Below are 25,365 nucleotides of genomic sequence, written 5' to 3'. Positions count from 1 at the left end.
AAGAACACAGCTCCTAACCATAAATATGACACTCCAACCCGACGCGCAATCCTCATCTCAAGTACCAGCCCTTTCCCGGTATTGCTCTCGCTGGCTCTGCGCCTCCGGAAGTCCCGCCCTAGGCAAAGAACAGTTTCCGGTAAAAAAAAAAAATGACGCACAGAAAGCCGGAATTGGAAAAGGGCGGGGCCGCCGTGGCGCTCTAGCATTCCTTCACTCTATGGCCGCCGCCGATTGACAATCCCCGAGAGGCAAGCTTCCTCTCAATTGGACGCGTAGGCTTGTGTAGGCGGGCCTATGGTTTACCTGTACCCTGGTTGGCTGGGCCCACCATGCGGAGTGGAGGGGCGGTGCTTGGGGCACGCGGACCGAGGTGCCCGGCTGCCTCCTCAGCCCAGGTGGAGACAGGCGCATGTGGGCGCTTCGCTCGCTGCTGCGGTCCGTGGCCGGGCGCGCCATGTCTCAGGGACCCGCCCGCCGCCAGCGGCCGCCCAAGGACCCCCTGCGACACCTGCGCACGCGGGAGAAGCGCGGCCCGTCATGGGGCCCTGGGGGCCCGAACACCGTGTACCTTCAGGTAGTGGCGGCTGGCGACCGTGACGCGGGCGCAGCGCTCTACGTCTTCTCGGAGTACAACCGGTCAGTGCTCCGCGTACTGGGTCCTACTGGGTGACTGCGGTGTCCTTTTACTGAGCCCCGCCCCGCCCTAGGGGCCCTACACAGCCCTCAGAGCTGTGTAGCCCAGGAGCTTCGTGGCACCTGTCAGACTCGGGTTTCTCCCACTTCCATACGTGTTGGACGTCACCTTCTGCTCTTTGGGGAGGGTGGGAGAGACCCCGGATGCCTCACATCTCTCGATCCATAAGGTTTCCAGGCATCAGGGAAGAACTTCAGACGTGAGCCTAAGCGTCTTCTTTCTTCCCATCCCTTAAGCCAAGGGCTGGCTCTTGGCATTCTCTTTCCGTGCACCCCAAAGGCGTCCTCTTGATTGGTGTGTAGGTTAGACAGGTCTGTAAATGAGCTGATGGGAGAGAAGTCCCATCTCGCTCCCAACCATCCCCTACCTGCCCCATGTCTCCTGGCCTCTGTTAAGAGTGGTTCCAAATCTACTGTCCTAATAGAAGTCAGTTCACTTGTACAACATATATTTTTAATTGTTTGGCTCACAGTCTACAGCAAAGCATTTTTACTGGTGTCGGAGATTTACAGGATAGACTCTTCTGAGTGTCTTTGGTAATGTTCCCTCATTAGGTATCTCTTTAACTGTGGAGAAGGCGTCCAGAGACTCATGCAGGAACACAAGTGAGTCAACGATTTTCTTTTGGGATAGAGATGATTATGGGGCTTGAAAGCTGGGATGAGAGACAGGTGTGTTTCTGTAGCAGAAATGGTCTTTGGTCAATCCATTTTCTATTACTGAAATGTTTTCTCTTTCTTAGACTGAAGGTTGCTCGCTTGGACAACATATTCCTGACACGAATGCACTGGTCTAATGTTGGGGGATTGTGTGGTGAGTAAATTCTTTATAGGCTCAGATGCTGATGAAATTTTAACCTGCCTTTCTCTTTTTTTGCTCCTTTCCCAATCCAGAGGAGCTAAGATTTTTTTTTTTTTTTTTTTAATGCCAGCCCAGTCAGCTGCAGTTCAGAGCATCAAAAGCTCTGATTTAGAGCCAGGTGTGCCTGTAATCCCAGCTAGTGTCGAGGCTGAGGCAAAAGGATCACAAGTTTGAGGCCAGCCTCAGCAACTTAGCAAAACCCTGTCTCAAAATAAAAAGGTCTGGGATGTAGGTCAGTGGAAGAGTGCCTCTGGATTCAATCCCCATTTCTACAAAAAGAAAGATGTGACTCATCAGGGCAGGTTTTAATGTGGATCTGTCTCCCAGTGTTACTATTCACTTGGTTTCTTGGGTTGCTGTGCAAGAGGTTTAACTGGAAAGTAGAGTGGTTAAAGTCGATGTATTTATCATGAACAACATCAGCAGCTGTACACAGTCATGCGCTATCCAGGATATCTCATTGTTCATGACCATTGACTGAGAAGGTCAAGATTATTTTGCAGCCAAATTCTGTAAGCCTGGTAATGTGGGCAGGAGGGAGTGGCATACTAGACTGGTCCCTGATTTCAGAGCTGACTGGGGTAACGTACATGAAGTGCCTATGGTGCAATCTATACGGCAGTCCCTTTACTTTGTATAACTATGAGAGTGAACTCCTCTGAACATTTTACATAGTAGGTGCCTCACTGCCTTATCCCCTTCTCATGTTTGTCCATTCCAGAAGCATTTGATGAAGTATTGCTATCTCTCTAACTAGCATCGTTTCTGCTCTCCAAGAGTTGCCTGATGACTGTAAAGAGGGAGGACATATATAATGACTGTTTAGAAGCTGGAATGAGGACACACAGATAAATAACTCCTTAAGTAAAGGGTGCTGCTCTGCCTGGCTGTAACTACTGGCCAAGTTGATGAGAGATCTTATTATATTCCTCTTTTTTAGGAATGATTCTTACTTTAAAGGAAACCGGGCTTCCAAAGTGTGTGCTTTCTGGACCTCCACAACTGGTGAGTCTCTCCTGACTCACCTATCAAAACCAACTCCTCCTTTCTTAGTGTTAATTAGAAGAATGTTTATTTTTGCTAATCAGCCTTCTGACTTCTAGATATAACTGTTTGTGCCATAAACACATCACCTTTCAAATTAAAAAGATCCCAATTTAAAACCTTCTCAACTCTCTGGCCTTGAATGAGTTAGTTGCCCCTTTGCCTCCTTTTCTTCATCTATAAAGTGGCTATGTTTCATACATGTGTTAAAGACTAAATAAGGTAACATATATTAAGCACTAAATCACCTTTTAGATGTTTAGTGCCAAGTAAGTACTTAATAAATTATGATTTTTATTCTTTATTAAATTTCAGGCATCTTCATACCAATGAAGTACTGTTAATACTGTCTCTAAAATAATGCCTGAAGTCTGTTTGTTTCCATCTCTTTGAGGGCATCATTTTCTGTCACCCACACCTATCTACAACAATAGCTTTCCATATCTGTCCTTGTAATCCATCTGCCACATAGCAGCTAGAGGGACCTCTTTTTAAGATAGAAATGCAGTCAGTTCCCAACCTAAAATGCCTCAGGAGCTGCTGTCTATTGTAATACAATCCACATGCCTTGATACAGCCTACAATTCCCATAGGCCCCAGGCCTTGTCTACACTTTATCTGTATTTGTCACCAAGCTACAACTACAAGGGCCGACTCTAACCCTCTGTCACACCAAAGCACCTCCCATCTCATGGCTGTCATCTATACATGAATTTCTTCTGCCTCCTCTCATCCCTGTCTGTGTCCTTACCAGATATTCAGGGCTCAGCTAAACGGTCAGTTCCTCTGGGTCTGTCCTGTCTTTCTAGACAAGTTGGCCCTAGTCTGTGCATTTTTAATTGTTCCTATAGAGCACAAAATCATAATTGCATTAAGATGTTGTGTCATTATTTTTTTTATTTTTTTCATTTTTGTCTCCTCCATTAGATTCATGGGAGTAAGGCCTTATTTCCTTTGCACTGCTAAATCCTTGGCATCGGTGTAGAGCAGATATAGTAATTATGTGTATAAATGAAATTCAATATACTCATTCACATTTGCTTTATGTTCATTGTCTGTTGATTCTATTTATATGTTTAAATACATTGCTGTGTTCTATATTTGTTTAATCATAACTGCTCACTTTATTTTTAATTTTCTTTCTTAGGAAAAATACATAGAAGCAATCAAAATATTTTCTGGTCCTTTGAAAGGAATAGAACTGGGTATGTCCTTGGCTGACTCATTGTCTGATATTTCTTTCTCATATACACTCTTCTTCTCAAATTAGAATCCATTAAAACCAGATTCAAATCTGAAAATCAAATACTTCATTCACATGACATGGAATTTTAAAATATTGCTTAATTGCACTTTCTGTTTCCTCATCTGATACCATAAAAATACTGGATAGGAAGATAAGAGTACTTTAAAACATGTGCCTACACATGTGCTGGGCATGTTATGTTCTCCATACCAGCTCCAAGTCTCCTTCCTTAGTCCAAGAGATGGTTCTTATTGCTTTGAGTTCCTTGCAGGAGGAAAAGGGGTGTGACGGTTTTGCAGCTGTCTTTGTAGCTGAACCTCATCTCCAGCTGTGTCTGGAGGCTTATAGTACTTGGCATCTGGGGATGCTAGCAGGTACCTCATCCCGGGGCTAGTATGCGTCTTTGGCTTGTTAATGCTCCTCTTTTATAGTCACACTAGTCTTTTATTTCAAAATGTATACCAGCTGTTATAATTGAGATGATAGATTCTTTGGTATCATAATCCTGTATGTTAATAGAGGACTCTTAAGTTTGAGTACAATATTGGTTTCTTTTTAAATTTTTTTGTTAATGGATAGTTACCAATGATCACAGCATGTCTTTTCATTTGACTATGTAAATATAAATGGCTGCTGAAAATACAGTTTTGTTTCTTTCCTTAAAAAATGTTAATCTACTCAGAAACTTTGGTTTTAGTGGCAGATTTCCACCAGAATTCTGGGGCTCATGGTTGCTGATCTTGAAAGTTTATTTTCACATGTGTTTACTAATATAATTACTGTCCTGATTTGTGATTTTCACGCAGCTGTGCGGCCCCACTCTGCACCAGAATATAAGGATGAAACCATGACAGTTCACCAAGTCCCCATATATAGTGAGTACAAAAGCCGGGTTTCCTAGGGGAAGAAGGTATAAGTCCTGAGTAAGGAAAATGTGGGTGAAACCAAAAACTTTTGAATAATTGCTTTGAGTACCCTGCTTTGTGTTTTGAGCATGATAGGGAAATTTAGTTGAAGAATTCAGATTTGGTTCCTGTTCTTAAGAAGTTTATATTCTTGGGGCTGGGGGTATAGCTCAGTTGGTAGAGTGCTTGTCTCACAAGCCCAAGGCCCTGGAGGATTCAATCCCCAGCACCAAAAGAAAAAAGAAAAAAAAAAAAGTTTATGTTCTTGTATTTGTAGGATGTGTTGAACTCATGAATATTGATAATGACTGTGCATTGGAATATTCCATAATCGAGCATTGTCAGAAAGTAGGCTGCATTAGATGTGCATATTCATTGCTTTGGGTTTGTTTGCAATGGATCTTAGTACCCTTCTTTCTTGAAAAAGATTTGTACAGGTCAATATTTTAAAATAAATACCAGTAACTGCAACCTAAAAGGGTGTTATCTGAACTCAGAAACTCCTATAAAGTTTCTCAGGTACCAAAACCAGATGATGTGATTTGACTTGGGAACAGGGCATGTCATTGGTCCTTGTGTCTGTTTAAACAGTCTGTGTGAGTTTTACCTACTTGAGAATATTGACTGGTAGGGACATTTACTCAATAGTGCTAACTAGTATGATGCTTGCTAAGTGCTAAAAGGCTGCAGATGAGAACATGTGTAAATGCAAGAGAAGAAACGAGGCCTGTGCCCATCAAAGGAAGAAGGGAGGGGAGCTGTGTGGCTCAAGCAATGGCGCAGTGCTTATAGACCAGTTAGAGAATGGTCAGAGTAGAACTTTTCTTGCCTAGCTCACTCTTCATCAGATGTCTTTGGACCCCTTCTGCCAATTCCTTCCACCAGCCTGAGTTGTCTCTGTTGTTTCTTTCTAGCACCCTGTTCTTCCCTTCATAGCATTTAACAGTTTATATGTAACATGTTCTTGTTTGATCAGTGCTTACCTCATTCAGTTTTTCTGATCATGGTTTTCTCAGTGCCCAGTGGGCCCTAAATGAATGAACATAGGTGGAGGAGCAAACATGGGTTCTGTTGAAATCAGCAGTTGTTGTTTTTTTTTTTTTCCTTGACTTTTTGGACTTACCTCTTCCTCTCATGGAGATGAGTACCCTTTGGAGAGTTTGTTTATGGAGAGAGAGGATGAGGAATAACCAACTTAGAGCCTGTGTGCTTTTCCGTCAGTATTTGTTGAATCCCTACTGTGGTAAGGCTCTGAGCTTTGCAGAAGCATAAAAATGAGTAAGACGTAAGTAAGCCCAGAGACCTGGTAGACTGGTAACTAATTCTTTGCTACTGTAATAAAAGGCATGATGGTTTTGATTGGCCTTCTTGCATTCCTGTATGTGAACATCTGGGCTTTGGCTGTGAGCTCACCTTATGTAGTGTTTTTGGTTTCCTGTACTGTCCAGGTGAACAGAGATGTGGGAAGCACCGGCTATCAACGAGCCCAGAAAGGCCTCTTGGCAGCCTCAGCCCAGAACAGTCTTCAGACTCCGGGTCCACTGAAAATGAACAGCACCTTCCAGACGGCAATGGTATAACCCTGCTGGGAAAGGACTTACGTGTCTTAATGCATTGTCTGTTTTTAAGATCAATTTATGTTTAGTCGACAAATAATAATTAATGTGTATCTATTGGGTACAAGGAGATGTTTTGATTGATGTAGAAAGGTTCTATCAATATAGCCACCACATCTCACCAGCTTATTTTTATTGAGTGAGTACATTAAAAATCTAAGCTTAGCAATTTTGAAATAAATAATACATTATCATCAACTGTGGTCACTGTACCGTATAGCAGATCACTAAAACTTATTCCCAGCCTGACTAAACCTTAGTATACTTGGATCAACATGTCCTCTTTCCCTCTCCCTCTACCCTCAGCCTCTGGTTGCCATTTTTCTATTCTGTTTTTATGACATCAACATTTTTAGATTCAAAAGATAAGGGAGATCATAGTATGTCTTTCTGTGACTGGCTTATTTCACTTAGTAGAGTGTCTTCCTGTTCGGTCCATGGTGTCACAAATGACAATTCTTTCCCTCTCAATGCTCTGAATTAGAATTATTGTCATAAGAAAGCTAGGTGTACAAAGCATACTTTTTTCTTGGCAGTTCATGGCTGACCAAGGGTTGTCACAAAGGGTTGTTAGTCCTGAGCTTTAGGACCAGTCTACAGCCTGTGTTCTGTTTAGCCAAAGAAGAGCAGGACCTGGCAAAGTCAGTCATACACAGGGCATTTGTGTTTTTCTTTAATGGAACATTGATACACATTAGTTTTTCAGTAATGCAAAAACTGTAACCACTAAGTTGAGCAAAACAGTCAAATCAGTGAATGAATCTGTACCTTTTCTTTCAGAATGACAACCTACTGGGAAACAGAATTAAAAGTCCAAGGTTAGATGTATCAAAGGAATTGGACTGCTCAAGGATTCTTTTGCCCAGTGTTGGGCAGAGCTTGATCAGTTCCTCCACCTGTCCTGAGGTGTGTCTGTCTGGTGTCCAAGAAAAGACAGAACTTGAGTGCCTTCTTGTTTAGGTGGGATGGGTAAAGACTGACAACCACACTTTGCCTGCAGGAAGGCCTTTTAGCAGCATTTATCTTATTTTTCATATTTTTTTACTTGTTTACAAAGCACATCACAATTCTTTTTCTTCATTCCTATGTAAAATGGCCATTTAAAAAAAATAATTTTACTTGCCATTCTGAAGTTTCTCTGATTGGAGCTTTACATTTTTTGTTTATTAAAATCTCAACATAAGTAGGATAAAAAAAAATCTGAAGAATATTAGGCACAGCTCTTTTTCAATCTTTGTATTGGGATCTTATTAGCCTTTTAATTTATTATGAAGTAAAACTAGGTATCAAGTTATACTCATTTGTGAGCCTAGTACAACCTTCACATTTACCTTAGTATAATCAAATGTGTTTTTTTCCTCAGATATTAACCGGAAAAGAGATGGGAGGGACCCTTCCTTGGTGGTAGCTTTTGTCTGTAAGGTAAGAAACTCTTTCCAAATTCAGGCTTTAAGTGAGCATGTGACAGTCGGTGTGGTTGAGGACCTCTGGTTAGCACTTTTGCAGTAATTCAGAGGTAATAGTTCCTAGGTTACCTGTGGCTAAAAGAAACACAGATGTCCTGTTTCCTCAAAATACTACCTGTACTTTCATATTATTTTATATTTGCCTATGATTGGTCCTTCTTGGAATTCAGAAGTAGGTGAAGGCAGCTGTATTTGTTTTCCTGCTAATCAGTCAGGCTTTTATTCAAACCCCTCCTGCTGTTTCAATTTTATTTCATTTCACTGTAATCCTTAAGGTGTTACTATCAAATCAATTTTAATACTGGTTAGCATTCACAGAGGCCTAGATCTGCATTCTGAAATTAACCAATTCCATTTAAAATTTTTTTTATTACAATAAGCTGTTTTTAAGATCTTACGGTGTATTTTTAGAAGAGTTTTACATTAAAATTTTATTATAATATAACTTGTAACAAATTCTTTTGCCTACTCTATGGTAAGACTACATTTTTTTTTGTGAGTATATGAAGAGAATGCTTGTTAATGTCAGCTAAATCAAGCATCTTTGTGTGATATGTACACTCTGAAGCTGCAGACCTTCCTGAAGGTTAGATAGTATTTTTGAGATGGTAGAGTTCTAGAATCCTGAGAATGAGACTTTAAGATCCAAATTTAAGACTTGGTCCTAAGAGCAACTTCTTAACTTTAGGAAATTAAGTTTTGTCAAGATTTAAAGAAGCTGGGTGTGGTGGCACACACCTGTATTCCACGGACTTGGGAGGCTGGGTAGGTGGGTCACAAGGTCCCGGCCAGTTTAAAATGTAGCCTAGTGATAGAGTGTCTCCAGGTTTAATACCCAGTTCTGGGAGGTGGGGGGCGGGGAAGAAGAAGAAGAAGAAGAAAAAGAAAATGAAAATTGAATATATTTCAACAAAGACCTGTTAACATCTTGGGTCATTTGGGACTTTTTTTCTGTCATGTATGAAATATGTAGATCCCAAAAATGTTTAGATAGAAGTTTAAGTTCAGGGCAATGATTATGAAGTTTTGTGATAGGATTATTGTCCTTCTAACAAAGTAAGAGCATACTGCGAATTTGTTATTATATTTTTTATATTATTATATTATTATTTATATTATTTTTATATTATTATATTTTTTCTGGATTATAAAAGCAATAATACTATGTTGCCAAATGTTTGAAAATGCAGAAGGAGAAAGGCCTATCCATTTTTTTTAATATCTTCCCACTATCATGGGAATATTGTGGTATATAGCAGTTTGCCTGGTCATTGCCTTGTTAGACAATGTCTAAATGATGATCTTTTAGTTATTAATCAATGAATATATACTAATAAAACAGAACCCAAGTATGTTTGGGTTTCTCCTGAAGGATACTTTTATTAATTTTTATATGGAAACAGTTATATTTTATCAAATTTATAATGAGTTAATGTTGGGGGGAAATGAAGCACTGTTTTAATTCATTCAGGTTTTTAGTTCTGAAAGCATTGCAAAATGAGCGACTTCCTCAGAATATTGTATACCTTCTGAAAACAATAAACTTCACTATAATGAATTGTATGAAAATAACACTGATTTTAAAAAGTAAAAACCAGAAAGATACACTTCTAAGAAAGTTGGTTAAAACCAGGCTTCTTAGCCACTGGAATTGCTTTTGTGTTCCCTTTGTTACAGCTTCACGTGAAAAAAGGAAACTTCTTGGTGCTCAAAGCAAAGGACATGGGCCTTCCAGTGTGAGTGTTGGGGATCAGACTGCTGGGGACTTGCTGGGTGCACCATTATTCCTGAAGAGAGGGCATCTCACAGATGGCCTCCCTCTTCATTTCAGTGGGACAGCTGCCATCGCACCCATCATTGCTGCTGTGAAGGATGGGAAGAGTATCATCTATGAAGGGAAAGAGGTGAGGCCTGTTTTTCATGATGATTCTGTGGTTTTGGGTGGGTCCTGGGACACTAGACCGAGCACTGTCTGGCTCATACCCTATAAACACCACTTTTGAAGAAAGTAGGACAGCTTGTAATTCCATTGCTTGGCTCCGTGGTAGAGCTCTTATCTTGACTCGTCCTGCTATCAATGCTGCTGTGTTTGGGCAGTACTGTAGATTATCTGTTCAGGATCTGCTTGTCTTCCTTATGCAAGGACAGATGCTCTTCCTTGTACTAGAGCTCAGGGCAGTGTCCAAAAATAGATTTCATACAGATGGACTTTGGGTGCTTGACTCAGAGGAACACCACTCTGCTGTTTATCCAGATGAAGTCTTCTTTGGTGTCTGGATGCAGTGGGCCACAGACTAAAGACAATCTTGAATACCAGGCTTCATTTCCTGGCCACTGTAGGTTTGAAATGCCTCCACCAACTAGTTGTCTAAGTGTAAGCAAAGAGCAAGGAAGGTGTAGTGGTAATAACTCTACTAGTTGGTCTTGTGTTCTGTATACTTAGATATATGGGTTGTTTAATGTTAGCAGCTGCCCTGAAGGCCATCCAGTTGGGAGAACATCAGGACCCCATTTGGTTTTGCAGATTTTGCCTGAAGAGCTGTGTACACCCCCAGATCCTGGTGTTGCATTTATTGTGGTTGAATGTCCAGATGAAGGATTCATTCAGCCCATCTGTGAGAATGCCACCTTCAAGAGGTAATAATGAGGGGCCCCTGGGTGGAAGAAGTAGGAATCAGTGCTTAGGAAACCCCGCCCATATAAGCACAAGCTTCTTAGGGATACAGCTGTGTATTTGGGGGAAGCCCTGCATCTGTGTTTGAAATGTGTGTAAATCCTACTGGCTGGATTTATTTCCACCTACTACTGGTATGTGGAAGGTTTTGTGGTATACACAGCCTTGAAGTGAAAGTAGAAACGACTAACAACCAGAAATCACCAAGGACTAGAAAATCAAGTAGCAATCTTAAGAGTTCACAGTCTAGAATAAATCCTTAAATGTTCTTGAGTTCTAATTAATGCCTCAACTCATTATTTGGATTATTTTTACCTACATGAATTCTTTTTACTTCCCTGCATCTAACCTAATGAGAATGAGACCTCAAGGTCAATCGGTAAGGGACAGAATTTCAGCCTGGGATCATCTTTCAGGTCTGAGTGTTATTTTATTTTGTTCCTCTGAAAAAGTCAATCATTTTCACAGTTCAGTTTTAACCTTGGGTAGAATTTTTGACCAATGTGTCTGTCTTAATTTTTTCTTTTGTTAATTTTTATATTATATCAGTTTCTAATTTTTACCCATCTGTGTTTTTTCACTTACTATTTTATTCTATTTATACAATAAATCCTTTTGGTCTGTGGTACCTCTTAGTTATAGTGTTAGGAGTTCTTTCTGGGCCCACTTTATTCTGTGGGGGTGAATTTGGGTACTCTGGTGGCATAGACTTTTTGTTTGAATCAAGTTTTAGGCAGCAAAAGTTACTTCAAGTCACCGAGGTGTCATTTATGAGCCCTATGCATGTCTGTGTGATGGTGGTGGAGGAAGATAAATAAAAGAAGTTACTGTGTGAAAATTTTTTTAAGGGAGCTAAAAGGAAACATCCCCATTGTAATAAGTGGTCTTCCCTCTGGACAGTGGGATTGCAGGGAGTTTTCATTTTCCATCTTAGGACCTGAGGTTCTCTGGAAGGCAGATCCCAAGGTGGAATTGGAGGTGCAGGACATTGACCTGAGGAAATAACTGCTTGTTAGAGATGAAGAAAGGAGGGAGCCCCAGTAGTCAGGGAAAGGACAGGAAGAAACTCACACCTCAGTGTTGCATGAAGAAGCTCAGCCAGGACGACCAGAAAGAAGTCTAGAGCAGAGCTTGTCCAATCGAGGAATTCTGTGTGTGGGACATGGGTAGTGTAGGTGACATGGCCAGTTCTGGGCCAGCAGTGCTCAGGCACCACTGGGAGCAGCTTAGGAACCACGCATGGGCATAAGGCGTTACCCTCCCTGGTTGTATAGTCATTGTTTTACATCCTGATTTTTTTTTTAATCACTTTATAAAGTAATACCACATTCTTCCTTCTCCCCAGGTACCAAGGAAAGGATGATACCCCTGTGGCCTTGGTGGTACACATAGCCCCAGAATCTGTGCTCCTGGACAGCAGATACCAGCAGTGGATGGAGAGGTATGGAGCCCAGCCGAGGGCACATGGGCAACTCTTCCAGGCAGTGGTATATTTTTCCTCATCCCACTGTTAAGTGCAGCCTACCCTCACTTCTGTTTCTGCCTGAATTTCCTCTGGGTTCCTGCCATGTAATTCTGGGAGCATCCATCTTTGCCACTCTTTGAGGAAAATAACCACCACTAGGTGGCACAGCATAAACACATGTCCCTCTACTATAGGGCTTGATTTCAGTTTTACACACTCTTAGTGATGCTTGAACAATACTGTCTTTTAGTTGATAATCCCACTAAAGAAGAGACTTGCAGATATAAAGTAATAGCTTCTGCTGACTGGATGCCCACTGCATGTCAGGCAGTGTGTTAAATCAGGTCATTTTATTTCCTGATTTATTATTCCCAGCATGCCTGGGATGTGTATATTTCACTATCATAGTTTAGTAACTGGGAAGAGAGGGCCCTGGACTTTTTTCTTGTGGTTTTATCAAGCACAGCCAGCACCCAGGGCCATGGGTGGGGCCTGAGGGCAGCAGGGATGGGAAGAGCCTGAATTGAGCTCAGGTGCATGATGACCTTGGGTTGCTCTTCAGCTCCTCCCTTGCTTCTCCCCATACAGATTTTTCATCTCCATCTTCTCTGCTCTGCCAGTCTCATGCTTTTCAGATCCCTTGTCTTTCATTCCTTGAGGGTTGCAATGTAATGTATGCTGTCTGTTTTCCTCTTATGCCTTTCGTCTTGCAGCCTGCACTCCGTTTTGTTTTCAGATCCCTATCTGAACATGTTAATTTTCCTTGGTTTTTCCACCATCCTCTCTAGTACACTCTGAAGGCAGCTGCAACAGGGAAAGAATATAACCAGGATTACGTCTGCCCATGTAGTAGCTATTTGGGAGCAAATGATGTACCTCTTTGAATACTCTGAGCACATCAGTGCTCCCAATCTGCAGTGCTTGCTTATTTGGGACATTTTCAATTTTTTGCTGTTCTAATGAAAGTCATAACCTAAAGGACACCATGTTATGCTTGGTTTCTTCTTAGGTTTGGGCCTGACACTCAGCACTTGATCCTGAATGAGAATTGTGCATCAGTCCACAACCTTCGCAGCCACAAGATTCAAACGCAGCTCAACCTCATCCATCCAGACATCTTCCCCCTGCTCACCAGTTCCCAGAGTAAGGTAGCGTCCCAGCACAGCCCCTGTCAGCCTGGCTCCTGTCCTTTTCTTTCTCACCATGGAGTGTGTTCCTGTCTCTTTCAGGAGGAAGGCCCCACCCTCTGTGTGCCCACAGTCCAGGGAGAATGCCTCCTCAAGTACCAGCTGCGTCCCAGAAGGGAGTGGCAGAGGTGTGTGCAGCTCTGAGCCAGTGGGACCATCTGGGCTGGGGGTGGGCAGCCTTTTCTGTAAGTGGACGGATAGCAGATGTTTCAGGAAGGTTTTTCAGGCCAAGTGGTCTCTGTCACAAGTTTCACTGTGTCATCCTAGCACGAGGGCCACGGACAGTGCATTAATGAGTGCATATAGCAGAGATGTATGGTGAAGAAAGTCACCCACTACCCTGCCACCTACAAAGTGATAGTTAGCATTTTGTTGTTTTTAATTTGTGTATATGGGGATATAATTAAAAGTTCTGTATGTGGGTTTCTGGCCTGAGAGTGCCAGTCTCTTTCTGTATCATTAAATACTCTCCAGGAACAGGATTTTATTGGTGTTTTAGATAGGGATGTTTGCTTATTTGGGACATTCTCAATTTTTTTGCTGTTCTAGTGAAAGAATAAATGTCTTGTCTGAGTATGTTGGAGTAGAACTCTGTTCCCTGAAGGTCATTCCTAAATGTGAACTTACCGGGTCAGAGTGCAGCACTTCTTTACTCACCTGATGATGTACATTGCCACTTGGAATACCTCTGCCACTTCCAACCAACAAAGTGAAAAATCCTTACCATCCCTCAACTTTATTTTCTTTTTTTGAGATCTGAATCTGGAGGCTTTTTAAGTTTCCTGTGTACTCTGTAGTTTTAGAATACTGACTCTCCCAGGTTATGACTGGTCACGTGTACCCTTGTGGCTAAATAGTCAGCACTCTTGAGAAACCTTGGTCCAGCACTCTTGTTTGTAGAATTCTGGCCCAGAGGGGCCATCTTGAGCTGAAGAGCCTGCTGCTGTCCCTTTGTTAGCATCTGCACAGGCTGTTATATACATCAGTAACCAACCTGGCCAATATTCACATTTACCTTATGCTTATGAAAAATGCAGTTCTTGGGTTCTTCCCAGACCTGCTGAGTTAGGATCTTGTAATTTAGGCTTGGGGCTTACTTCTTAAGTGCTCAGGTAATTTTGATGCTCAGCCAGGTTGAAACGAGACCAGTCAAGGCTTTGCTGCTCATTGGGTCAGCACTGGGGGCTTGCTGGAGGTGCAGGTTCTCAATCTCCACCCCAAGCAACTGGGTGAGGCTCAACATTTTGCTGAAGTTCCCAGTGGATAAGCTTTGTGCACCTGAATTTGAGTCACTCTCTAGGGCCTTGCTTTTCAAGCAGAGCCATTTGGCAATGTATGGAGACAGTTTTCCTTGTCACAATCTGGGATGGGGTAGTAGCACAAGAGATGCTACATAGGATAGGCCCCACCACAAGGAGAGTCATCCTGTCCCTGGGAATTAGTATAGTGCCCAGTTTTCAGGCTTTGAGGCCAAGAGATATTGTGAAGAGTTGCATTTATTCAGAACTCATAGTAAGCTTCCCTCACTTGTCTCAAGAAAGTTCCAGAGGCAGAATAGAAATGTGCCATCTCAGTCACTTGGTCTTTGTTCTTGATCCAAAGGAATGCTCTGCACATTGTCCCCATGGATTTTGATTGTGCATAGGCAAACCAGTGTTTGCTGAGCCTGAACACCCCCTTTAGTCACCAGCGATGCCTTTCTCTGCAGGGATACCGTTATTACTTGCAATCCTGATGAATTCATAGCTGAGGCCCTGGAGCTCACCAATTTCCAGGAGAGTGTGCAGGAGTATAGAAGAAACATGCAGAGCAGCCCAGTCCCTGCAGGTGAGTGGAGGACCAGCGATAACCTTTCTCCTGGGCTCTGCCTACCTGCAGGTGTCCTGACAGCACCAGTCAGGTACATTCTAATCTGCTTTATTTATTTAACTCAGGACTTCTCTACCCTGGCTCTACATTAGAACCATCAGAGAAGTGGGGTAGAGAAATTCAAGAATTCCAGTCCCAGTCCCACCCCAGACCAATAAATTTCAGTCTTTGTGGTAATACCCAGGTGTCCTTCAGGAGATACCTGGGACACTTGTGAGACCCTCTGAAGGGCTTTGACCTGGACCTCTGCTGACCTGGAATCTGGTCCTGGGTTTACTAATCAATGTCCATGGCCTGCCATATTGGGTTTTCACCATCCTGTCAAGAAAAGTAGTTAGGGCATTTTTTGATTCCTGCTTTTACTGGTTTTTCTGGTATTATTTTAAGTAAGAGATAGATAAAGGGAATGCTGGAATAGAAGGAGGGTTGGGGCTTTTAATCTAGCCAAATGATCTTGCTTCTCTGGAGTCAGCATCAGGTAAGCCACGGAAGTAGTACATCTTAATTTCTTCCTGGTTGGGAATACCAACTTCCTAGGAGTTCCTTTACTCATTATAATTAGTCTTCTGATATGTAGAAAGCAAAAGACTCGTTTTATTTGTAGATCGCTTTCAGAGGTGCGCAAGGGCTGTTGGGCTGAGGGAGGCCCAGGAAGGGACATGGGCTTGGCAATCATGGGTTTCTCTGGATCTGACTCCTCACTATCTCCATGGAGACCAGGCCCTCTGAGCTTGCTTTCTCCCTGGCACAGCAGGGTGTTTCCTACCCAATGCAGTTGTGTGAAGAATATGGGGACAAAAGCAGGTGCAAGGGAGATGCCACTTTCTTGAAGTAAATGGCAATTCAGAGTTTAAAGAAATGTCTCCCTTTTTTTTCCAATTTATTTAAAAAGAATTGGAGTTTTTTGTTTTGCTTTGGTGTTTTTTAAAGAAAAACATAGAATGTATTTGTTCTACCTCCAAGATGGCTCTTCCCTCACAAATAGCCCTCAGGTCTCACCCTAATGAGGAAGCCTTTCTTGTGAGTCCACTAGCACCCCTCCTGGGAGGTTGGACTTCACCATTTTTCTTAACTTTGCTCATTACTGAAGCTTGGCTCACTTTTGACCCGAAGAAATGGATGTTTTTTATGTGTTTTCTATAGAGAAAAAAAGCCAGTATCCAGAAATCATCTTCCTGGGAACGGGGTCTGCCATCCCCATGAAGATTCGAAACGTCAGCTCCACGCTTGTCAACCTGAGGTATCAGCTTTCCTAGAACACCTGCACCCATCAGAGAGCAGGCTTATTATGCTTATTTTTTAAATACAAGTGCTCCTCTAATCACCAGGCTAAATTTGAAAAGCATGTTGGTAGGAAGCCCTGTGAGCTAGTTATAGTGACTCTGCAGATATATAAATGTAGGAAGTGAGATTGTGGAGTACCAGGTTAGCTTTTAAATTTCACTGTATCATCTTAGATGCTAATGAAAGATGATAAGCCACCAAACAATGTAGCAGATGCAAACAATGATATGAAGCATACTGAAATCTGAAACGTGCAAGTCTAGGGCATCTTTTTCTTTTGACTGAGAAATGCAGTGAAGTGGCTCAGTTTAGGGCCTCACCTGGGGGCTGAGATGCTCATAAAAGGGCTTCTCTGATTTCCGATCCCCAAACCCTGAGAGTGGCAACTTGAACCTGCTAAAGCTAATCAGAAGAGGTGTTTACCAGCTTGCCTTCCCTACTCGTGCTTTCCCCTGGAAGGCCGTGTCAGTTTGAGGGACCTTTGCAAATGGGAGGAGCTGAGCACTCCTCCCAAAAAGGAAGAAGGCCAGAAAGGTAACAGCACTCTCCACCTTAGAGCATGGCTTCCAAACCAAAAACCACCATAAGCTGTCAGAATTGAAGCTCTGTGAGCCCCGTCTGGGACCTACCAGGTCAGATTGTCTGAGTAGAAGCCAGAGTCTGCGCTAACCAACTCCTACATGGAGCACGTGGAGCCCGTCATGTACCAGGCAGCTTTGAGGAAACCAGAGGTGCTTGGAAGAGTAGGAATCCTGTGGCAGCTGGCACTAGAACAGTCTCGAATACATAATGCTTGGCCTTTGTATTCTCCACAAAGGTGTTGTCTCATTCCATCTAAATATTTTTGATTCTGGATGCCAGCATTTGTATAGATCTATGGTCTTAAAAGGCTTCAGGGTTCTATGGATCATTCTTTTATAGAGAGAGGATTGGTCATTTTAAGTTATTGTTATGGGTGAAATTAATTGGCTTATATTTTAAGTTATTGTTATGGGTGAAATTAATTGGCTTTATATAAGCTCCCCACAAAACGGTACAAGAGTTTATAGAAGGCAGATACCTGCATAACTGCTGCCTGTTCTCTGCTAAAGAAAGCATCACTCTAAATTGTCCGAAGGCTCTCCTGTTGGTGACACTTGCTCTTCTTCTATAGCCCGGACAAGGCCTTGCTACTGGATTGTGGTGAAGGCACGTTTGGGCAGCTGTGCCGTCATTATGGAGACCAAGTGGATAGGGTCCTGGGCACCCTTGCTGCTGTGTTTGTGTCCCACCTGCATGCAGACCACCATACGGTGAGTGCTAGTTGGGACTCGGGCGTGCTAGCCCACTGGAAGGAGTGGCCTCTGCTTGATTGCACTCGTGCTTGCTTTCCTGCGGTTTCCAAGTGCCCCCAGAGCCCTGTGATTCTTCTCTGGCTGGGGTGAAGTCTTCTGTGAAGCCCCAGCACAGGCCTGTTCAGTGAGGACGTTTTTTCTTCTTTGCTCTTTCAAGCGGCAGTAAAGGTTTTGCTTCACACACTTCCTGAATCGCCTTCTCAAACTGCCTGCCCCGGTGAAACTGAGCAGATGCGGGAGACAGGGCTGTGAGGCCCTTGCTTGGGTCTTCTAGGGGTTTCTGGGTCCCAGCCATTACCCTCTTTCTAACACAGATCATCTTGTTTTCAGCCCATTGTATTTCAAAGTCATGTGTCATTGTCACCCCAACTGTGGCAGCTCTGAAGGGTTGATTATAGAGGTCAGAAATACTGTAAGATGAGGACCATAGAACCTTCACTTGCAGAAGACGACCATGGGGTTTGGATCTCACTAGTGACTTGTCCTTTTTTCTTCCCAGGGCTTGTTGAATATCCTGCTGCAGAGAGAGCGTGCTCTGGTAAGTGAGCATTTTGAGTTTCCTTGGTTCATACATTGGCAGCCACACTTCCTGACATACCATCATGATTGACTTGTTCTGTTGTTGACTCTGCCCTGGGATCTCCTTTCCTTGTCACAGGTGTCTCTGGGAAAGCCGTTCCACCCTTTGCTGGTAGTAGCCCCCACCCAGCTCAGGGCCTGGCTGCAGCAGTACCACAACCAGTGCCAGGAGGTGCTCCACCACGTCAGGTGAGCATCCAGGGCAGCTGACCCAGGCTGTGGCCTTTACCCCGGGGCAGCTGGCAGACCTTGGCAGCCCTGCCCTAACAACGTCTGCTTCTGTAAAGCTTTTCTCCTCAGCCCTCACTTCCGTTCTGTTGCCTAGATTTTGGCCAGCATTTCTCCATTAGACAATTCCAGACACCCAGATAGTGGAAGCACAGAAACCATCCACCCCGGGTGGATGGGTGGATGGGAGTTGGCCCTGTCCCCAGGGGACAGGGGAGGCATCATCTGCCTGGTGTCATCCATGGCCTGCATTGCCTAGATGCAGGGGAGCCTTTATCTGCTAGGTGCCTTAGAGTGAACAGGGAATGGTTGGCTCTGACTTGATCAGTCTCCCCAGCTTGATGACTACAATTCATACTGTTTCATTTTAAAGCTCTCTAGCCAAGGACCTGCATTTTTATTCCACATCTTTAGTGATTGTTTTTAATGCTACCGTAATTTTAAATATTTTGACTTCTTTTAGTATGATTCCTGCAAAATGCCTTCAGAAAGGGGCTGAGGTTAATAATCCCACAGTTGAAAAACTGATCAGATTGCTGTTGAAGGCTTGTGATCTGGAAGAGGTAAGGGGCACAGCCATGGGCCCGGAAGAGGGCGGGGAGGGGCCAGGCCCAGCCTCTAGCCCTGCTCCTTCAGTTTCAGACCTGCCTGGTCCGCCACTGCAAGCACGCTTTCGGCTGTGCCCTGGTGCACACGTCTGGCTGGAAAGTGGTCTATTCGGGGGATACCATGCCTTGTGAGGCTCTGGTCCAGATGGGTGAGTAGAGAGGAAATGAGCCTTGGTGAGGCGTGGGGTGGGTGTAGCTAAGCATAGGGCGTGTCCACAGAGACAGAAGACTTGGGTTCCCCCTCACACTGCGTGGCTGCCATCCTAATGTGCAGATGAGTCACAGGGCCAAGGCTGCTGCGTGTTTGGGTCAGGACACAGCTGTAGATCCCGGGGCCACATGCTGCTCACCTAGAGGGCTGCACCTCAACACAGCCTATTTCTCCAGGGAAAGACGCCACCCTCCTGATACATGAGGCCACTCTGGAGGATGGCTTGGAAGAAGAAGCAGTGGAAAAGACACACAGGTAGCAGAGAACAGTTAGTCCTCCCTGTCACCTCCTTCCTCCCATCAAGTGAAGCCCCAACAGCCCACGTTTGCCCCCGGGGAAAGACAGTGCTCTCAGTGACGCAGGGCTGGCTAGGTTCCAAGGCTGAGGAGGCTTCCTGAGCCACAGCAGTCTCTTCGGGCCTTCTGCCTCTATTTTTGCAGTTCCCTAGGTTCTAATGGTGAGGCATGGTGTTTTTAACGAGAGAAATAAGCCGGAAGAATCTATTAAGTCACATCAGGGAATGACCAGGGGAAGGCAGGGGCTAGGGTGGGGAGGGGGGCTGAATATTGGGCTGTCTGAAGAAAGACGTGCCTTGACCTCTGTGTAAGCTCCCAGATGTTTCCCAGGTGTCCTCCTTGATGAAAGCTGACAGCACAGAGTGTGGACCTCCTTTAAGGAAAGGGGAAGGATCAGGCTAAAGAGGTGCCAGTTGAGAACATCCTTGGCCTTCTCTCCCTGGGGCCCCAGCAGCAGCAGGGCCAGGGCCTGAGCTAGTTCTCGGCCTTGGAGCCCTGCCCTGTGGCTTAGCTTCCCTGGCTGCTTGTCCTTGTCCTGCAGCACTACCTCCCAAGCCATCGGTGTAGGGATGCGGATGAACGCGGAGTTCATCATGCTGAACCATTTCAGCCAGCGTTATGCCAAGATCCCCCTCTTCAGCCCTGACTTCAATGAGAAAGTGGGAATCGCCTTTGACCACATGAAGGTCTGTGTCACGTGGGCTGTGTGTTTGGGGAGACCGGGGAGGTGCAGACTCCTCCTTTCATTTTCTTCCCTGCTTGGGGCAATGAAGATAAGAGGGTCTGTCACTAACCAGCATCATATTCAGGGTACGATGCAGAGACCCACCTCCTGTAGGGTCTGCTGGACATTAGTCCTAAGGACATTGCCTGGACTGCCCCACAGTCAAAGCACTGGAGCCTCAGGACAGACCTGAGACAGGTGCTCACATGTCACGAGTGGTAGAGCCAAGCCGCCTTGACATTAGCTTGCATCACCTTTCCTGAGGCCTGTGGTTTTGCCACCCTCAGCCAGGAGTGGGGAGTCTGCTGCTTTCTCTAGAGGGCTTCCTCCCTCCCTGCAAAGCCTTCTTTTCAGTTGGAATTTTAGTCACTTGGCTTAAGGGTGTGTAAGGGTGGGGAGGTGGCCCTGCTCTTGTCCCTCTGAGGCATGTTCCTATCGTGTGTCTGGCCTCCCAGGTTCATTTTGGTGACTTTCCAACCATCCCAAAGCTGATTCCCCCGCTAAAAGCCCTGTTTGCTGATGACATTGAGGAGATGGTGGAGCGCAGAGAGAAGCGGGAGCTTCGGCTGGTGCGAGCAGCCCTCCTCTCCCAGGACGGGGAGTCCCAGCAGAAACGTGCCCACACGGAGGAGCTGCAGAGCCCACAGAGTAAGAAGGTCAGAGCCTAGTGGAGGTCTGGACCACCCTGCACACTGAAGGCTATGTGTGTCTTCTACCCTGCGCGGCACCCACTCTCCTTATCCTGGTGGTCAACCAGGATGCAGTTCTGGATGGGTGTGTGGCGGCATGCTGTGGCCTGGGCTCCAGCATAAACACCAGTCTGCAAGACACCTCCTGTGACTGGTGCCTGGCACGGCTGTGGGACAGGAGGCTGCTAAACAAGAAAGCTGGTGCAACTAGAATTCTAACGCAAGTCGGTATTTAAGGAAGTCATGTGGACACGGGCAGCACCCCTCGCCTGCTCCAACCAGGTGGCTCCCTCTGCAAATCAGAGGCAAGCCAAGTGACAGGTGACATTGGGTTTAGGTATTCCAGACTCAAGGGATAGTGTTCCCAAAGAATCAGATGCAATAAAGATGGAGTTTGGAATTCTGAGTTCTTTGCTTCGTTTTGGTTTTGCTTCAGAGCAGGGTTATTATGCCAGCTTCCCAGTGTGCCCAGGAAAGCTCATGTGGCAGGAGAACCTTTCCACCCCCAGGGGAGCCACCACTCTGCTGAGTCTTGACCAAAGCCCAGCCATACAAGCTCCTTCCAGTGGCTTCAAACATCTATTGAGCGCCTGACCATGGCAGGGGAACAGGACGTCCAGATCTTCTCATTGTTCTGGCTAAAAGTAGAGATGATCAATTTGTTTTCTCTTGCTCATAATGAGAATTACTCTTTGCCCTTAAAATGTACAAAATGTCACATCGGGTTGGCTTCCTTGGCCTCCTGTGGGATTTCAAAACACAGGTTAGCACTTGAAACTCAAAAGAGAATTTTCAAAGTTGAATCTAGTGTTTATATCCTCTCCCTTCCCAGGAGAATATTGGAGGAGCTTTAAAACAGGTGAGAGAGAAAGAGCAAGGACTTGGCCTTCCCTGGTGGTGAACTTCAGACCTCCTGACACAGCCCAAGAGATTGATAACTGCCCCACAGCTTTGTTATTAAAACAAGAACATACGCCAGCTCAGGGATAATAAATCTATTTTAATAACATTACTTTTGACAACAATTTGTACATGTATTTAAAGAGAACTTTCAACTCCCGGGCTCCATTACAAACTGCCCTTGCCAGGAAGTGAGCAAAGCTGTAACATCAAAAGTCCGCAAATCCCACTCTCAGAGAAGGGTGACTTTACACTGTTGGGAAAAATAACTAAGCATTTAAATTTTTTCATTGTACACCTGTACATCAGTTTTGATTGAATGGCTCAAATTAAACAAATATAGATTTCATATATACAAATATTATATCATGTATAGGTATATTATATCTATTTTAAAAGGATAAAATTTGAAACTTCGACTGCATGCATGGCCCAGATCTGTTTCTCACTCTCTTAATCCCAAAGTGCAAACAGGCTTCCCAGTGCCTCCCGACCCTCCTCCCCAGAACTGGATGGGACTTCATGAGAAGGGATGCGCAGGGGATGCTGGTGAGCAAAGCAGGCCCACCACCACGTGGACCAGCGTCTCCGCAGTCTGGTTTTACTCTCCTCGACCTGCTCTGGGTAACAGGATTATTGCTATTCAGCTGTAACCTCCAGATTTAGAGACCAGCTCCAGGACCCCACATTCTAGTGAGCTGGACGCCTAGAGGGGCCAAATAAATGACTGACAGACTTACTGGGTTTCAGGGGATGGGGAGCTACCACGGACTCTCCAGACATGGTCAAGATCCTCTTTTAAATTCAGAAGTATAAAATGATAGGAGTAAAGAACTTTCAGTCATGAGGGGGGACAGAAATTTAGGTAGCAAATGTTATAAGCCATTATTTTGGAGCCCTCTGATGAAGGGTAGCCTAAAGGTGTTCCACGGGCCGGCCCTTCCCTGGGCGTCAAGAAAAGGTGAGTGACCAGGACTTCAGGAATTCCAGCCCTAGTCCAGGTCTGAGTGAAAAGTCCCCCTCCTGTCCTGCTTCTCTTCTGGCTAATACACTGATATTCCGGGACCTGACATTGCCTGTCCCAGTCCACAGTCAAGGCAGTGGCCCTCGTGTGTAACCAGGTAACAACCCTCTCTCATACCCCCACCCCAAAGGACAATTCTGACAAGCAGACCCTTGGGTGGAGAGATGGGTACTACTTGTCATGGAGGCTGAAAATGGATCAAAATAGGCACAAAGTCAAAAGGCAAAGGTCAAACAAATGGCCGAAGTCACCACCCATAAGGAACAAACAAAATCTGCACCACCGACATTCCCCACATGGACCAGAGATTGCAGTTTTCTGCCAAACTCCAACCTCACGTTGGAGGTGACAGGAAAGAGCCAACGGAGGATACTTGTTGAGCTCAGGGACGCTGCTCCTGGCGGCGTGTCTCCGGGGCCCATGTTATGTTATGTACACGCGTGTTGGGGGCAGGGTGCTGTGTCAGAGGGCGGTGCTCTCAGATTCCTCCTCCGAGTCCCTCTTGTCTGTCACTGAGTGTCGCCTTGCGTGCTCCAGGGGGCTCAGGCGGAGTGTCGATCCCAGCTCTATGTGGATGGAGGGGATATCAAAGTGGACAAGATCTGCAAGTTGGCAGAGAGAAAGAGAGTTGAAAAGGAGCTTCTGGCTAACCAGAGGCTAACTGCAGACAAATAATGTCAGCATTGGGAAGCAGGGTGGTTTGTTCCTTCTAGGGCCAGATCACTTGGAGGTTTGTTTAAGCACGTGACTGCATGATTTAGCTGTGGCCAGGTCCCATCATTTCTACCTTGAGGGTGGTTAGGATCCAGGTTCTGCCACAGTGGTTCAGGGAGGATATTCCAGAATATTCCACGGATATTCCAGGACCTGACATTGCCTGTCCTGAACAGCTCAGCCTCACTGCACTTGGATCCTGATAAGCAGGACGCTCTTGGGCAGGTCTCAATAGGATCCTTTGGGGGTGTAGCTCAGACTGCATTTAGTTCCCTCAAGTCTGCATGGACAGGGTGTGAGACAACGGGGGAGACCTGGGTCAGCGATCTCACTCTGAGAAACAGCTGCTTTGGGAAGGCTCATGGAGGCAAAGCAGAGGGTCTTCCTCAGGACCTGGTAGCAGCTGGAGTAAACTCCTGGTGTATTCCAAGAAACTGCCCCCTTTCTGGTTACATCCTTATTAGGAGCACTGAAAGATCATTCTTCCTGGACAATGGAGCAGGAAGAGTATAACAGAAGGAACAGGGCTCAGCATGTGGACAACTGTGTCGGCAAAACCAAGACAAGTCTTTAGAGCCTGCAGCTTGATACATGAAGCTCGCTGGACACACCACGCTAGAAATGGCCCTGGAGCACTGAACTCCAGAAGGCTAAGCCTGCTGCCTCCCTGGGGCTGTGGGAGATGAATGGGGTGGGATGGGTCCTCTGGGTCCCTTATTCTTGGTCACATTGTTTTCTTAGTTTCTGGCCTTCACTTAGCCTGGCTTCTCTATCCAGACTGGGAACTATACTGCAAGTGACACAGAATATGAACCTAGCAAGGGATCAGTGGTGGGCCACATCTGGGAAGTGGAGTTTAATTTTTGTTTTGTTGTAAAACAGATGTTCAGACTGAGGACTACCATGCTGAGAGTACAGACATACACTTGGACACTGTCCTAAAAGACATTATACAGACATGGAGGCTCTGGGACAAAGCTCCCCTCTCACCCCGTCCCCCAGATAGTCCTCAAAATGTCATCCCAGCCTGTCATCCATTTGCTGCCTGATGGAGCAGAGATCTGGGGGTTTGCAGCTCTGCTCAGCCAGTGCCACTCATCCTCCTGCAGCAGATGGCTCGTGGGCCTTGCAGGACATCTGTGGCCATCTCTCCTCTGAAGGTGGGAGGTTATGCCAGCCTAGGACTACCTGCTGGGTGGGGCTCCCTATCAGGAAGAACTTAGGCTCCTCTGCTTGGGCTCCAACTCCCAGCTCATCTCAAAGACAAGTGAGGTCCTGGAGAACATCTTACCTTTCCTAAGTCTCGGCAGTCAAATGGAAGTAGGGGAGGAGAGGAATGCAGACATGACATGAGAGACTGCCTGACCCAGCGCAGGTGTTTATGACCCCCACTGTTCCCTTAAAGGATCCCCACCCTACGGGAGAGAGGTCACTCAGCTAGGGGACGGGATTTAGGGGGAGAAGCCCTCATTAGGATTCTGAGGGAAATCATGGCTGTGATTTATTTCATAAACACTTTAGAAATGTCTGTTGGGACACACCTGTCTGTGAGCACCAGATCCCTTGTAGCTAGGATGCAGGACCATGTGCTGAGGAAACCCAGGCTTACTCTGGACTTACTCAGTGTCTTACTAAGGCAAAAACACCTCATTCTTGTGGCTTTTTTCACATTCTAGGTTTTAGCTTTGGACATCTATTCTTTTTATTTCCTTTTTTTTTTTTTTTTTTTTTTTTTTTTGCAGTG

General features: G+C 45.1%; 2 protein-coding genes across 7 annotated transcripts in view; one reads left to right on the top strand and one right to left on the bottom strand.

The window, feature by feature from the left end:
* Positions 1 to 317: 317 nt before the first annotated feature.
* Positions 318 to 21,389, top strand: Elac2 (elaC ribonuclease Z 2). Of its 2 annotated transcripts, XM_015504500.2 has the most exons (24): positions 318 to 639; positions 1,252 to 1,302; positions 1,440 to 1,510; positions 2,499 to 2,563; positions 3,750 to 3,807; positions 4,655 to 4,723; positions 6,202 to 6,327; positions 7,733 to 7,791; positions 9,513 to 9,571; positions 9,667 to 9,739; positions 10,360 to 10,472; positions 11,855 to 11,950; positions 12,984 to 13,122; positions 13,204 to 13,289; positions 14,870 to 14,988; positions 16,174 to 16,270; positions 17,468 to 17,606; positions 18,148 to 18,186; positions 18,307 to 18,416; positions 18,919 to 19,018; positions 19,092 to 19,212; positions 19,451 to 19,529; positions 20,112 to 20,256; positions 20,750 to 21,389. In XM_015504500.2, exons 1-24 carry the CDS (start codon positions 413 to 415, stop codon positions 20,960 to 20,962), a joined length of 2,454 nt encoding a protein of 817 aa, XP_015359986.1. In that variant the 5' UTR covers positions 318 to 412; the 3' UTR covers positions 20,963 to 21,389. The 2 variants fall into 2 exon arrangements, with proteins under 2 accessions (XP_015359986.1, XP_048654058.1); XM_048798101.1 differs by lacking the exons at positions 318 to 639; positions 1,252 to 1,302; positions 1,440 to 1,510; ... (3 more) ...; positions 6,202 to 6,327; positions 7,733 to 7,791 and having other exon boundaries at positions 9,507 to 9,571; positions 12,984 to 13,117.
* Positions 21,390 to 21,963: 574 nt separating this feature from the next.
* The window catches only part of Arhgap44 (Rho GTPase activating protein 44), a 174,439-nt gene continuing 171,037 nt past the window's right edge, over positions 21,964 to 25,365 (bottom strand). For all 5 annotated transcript variants that reach the window (XM_048798104.1, XM_048798103.1, XM_048798107.1 and 2 more), the window contains one exon: positions 21,964 to 23,509. Coding sequence is in view for 4 of the 5 variants with exons in the window: in XM_048798103.1 (XP_048654060.1) it covers positions 23,370 to 23,509 (140 nt within the window). In the remaining variant the exon portion in view is untranslated. The remainder of the gene's footprint in view (positions 23,510 to 25,365) is intronic.

This window comes from Marmota marmota, unplaced genomic scaffold (assembly GCF_001458135.2).
Source record: "Marmota marmota marmota unplaced genomic scaffold, marMar, whole genome shotgun sequence".
Classification (NCBI taxonomy): domain Eukaryota; kingdom Metazoa; phylum Chordata; class Mammalia; order Rodentia; family Sciuridae; genus Marmota; species Marmota marmota.
Note: the sequence above shows the minus strand (reverse complement) of the source record. Positions and strands in the feature narration are given on the sequence as shown.

Excerpts from the sequence above, each read along its gene's own strand:
- Elac2 (XM_015504500.2), top strand. The coding sequence starts at position 413 with ATGTGGGCGCTTCGCTCGCTGCTGCGGTCCGTGGCCGGGCGCGCCATG. Across the intron at positions 2,564-3,749 it reads TTTCTGGACCTCCACAACTG|GAAAAATACATAGAAGCAAT; the intron begins GTGAGTCTCTCC and ends TTTCTTTCTTAG. Across the intron at positions 16,271-17,467 it reads TCCACGCTTGTCAACCTGAG|CCCGGACAAGGCCTTGCTAC; the intron begins GTATCAGCTTTC and ends CTTCTTCTATAG.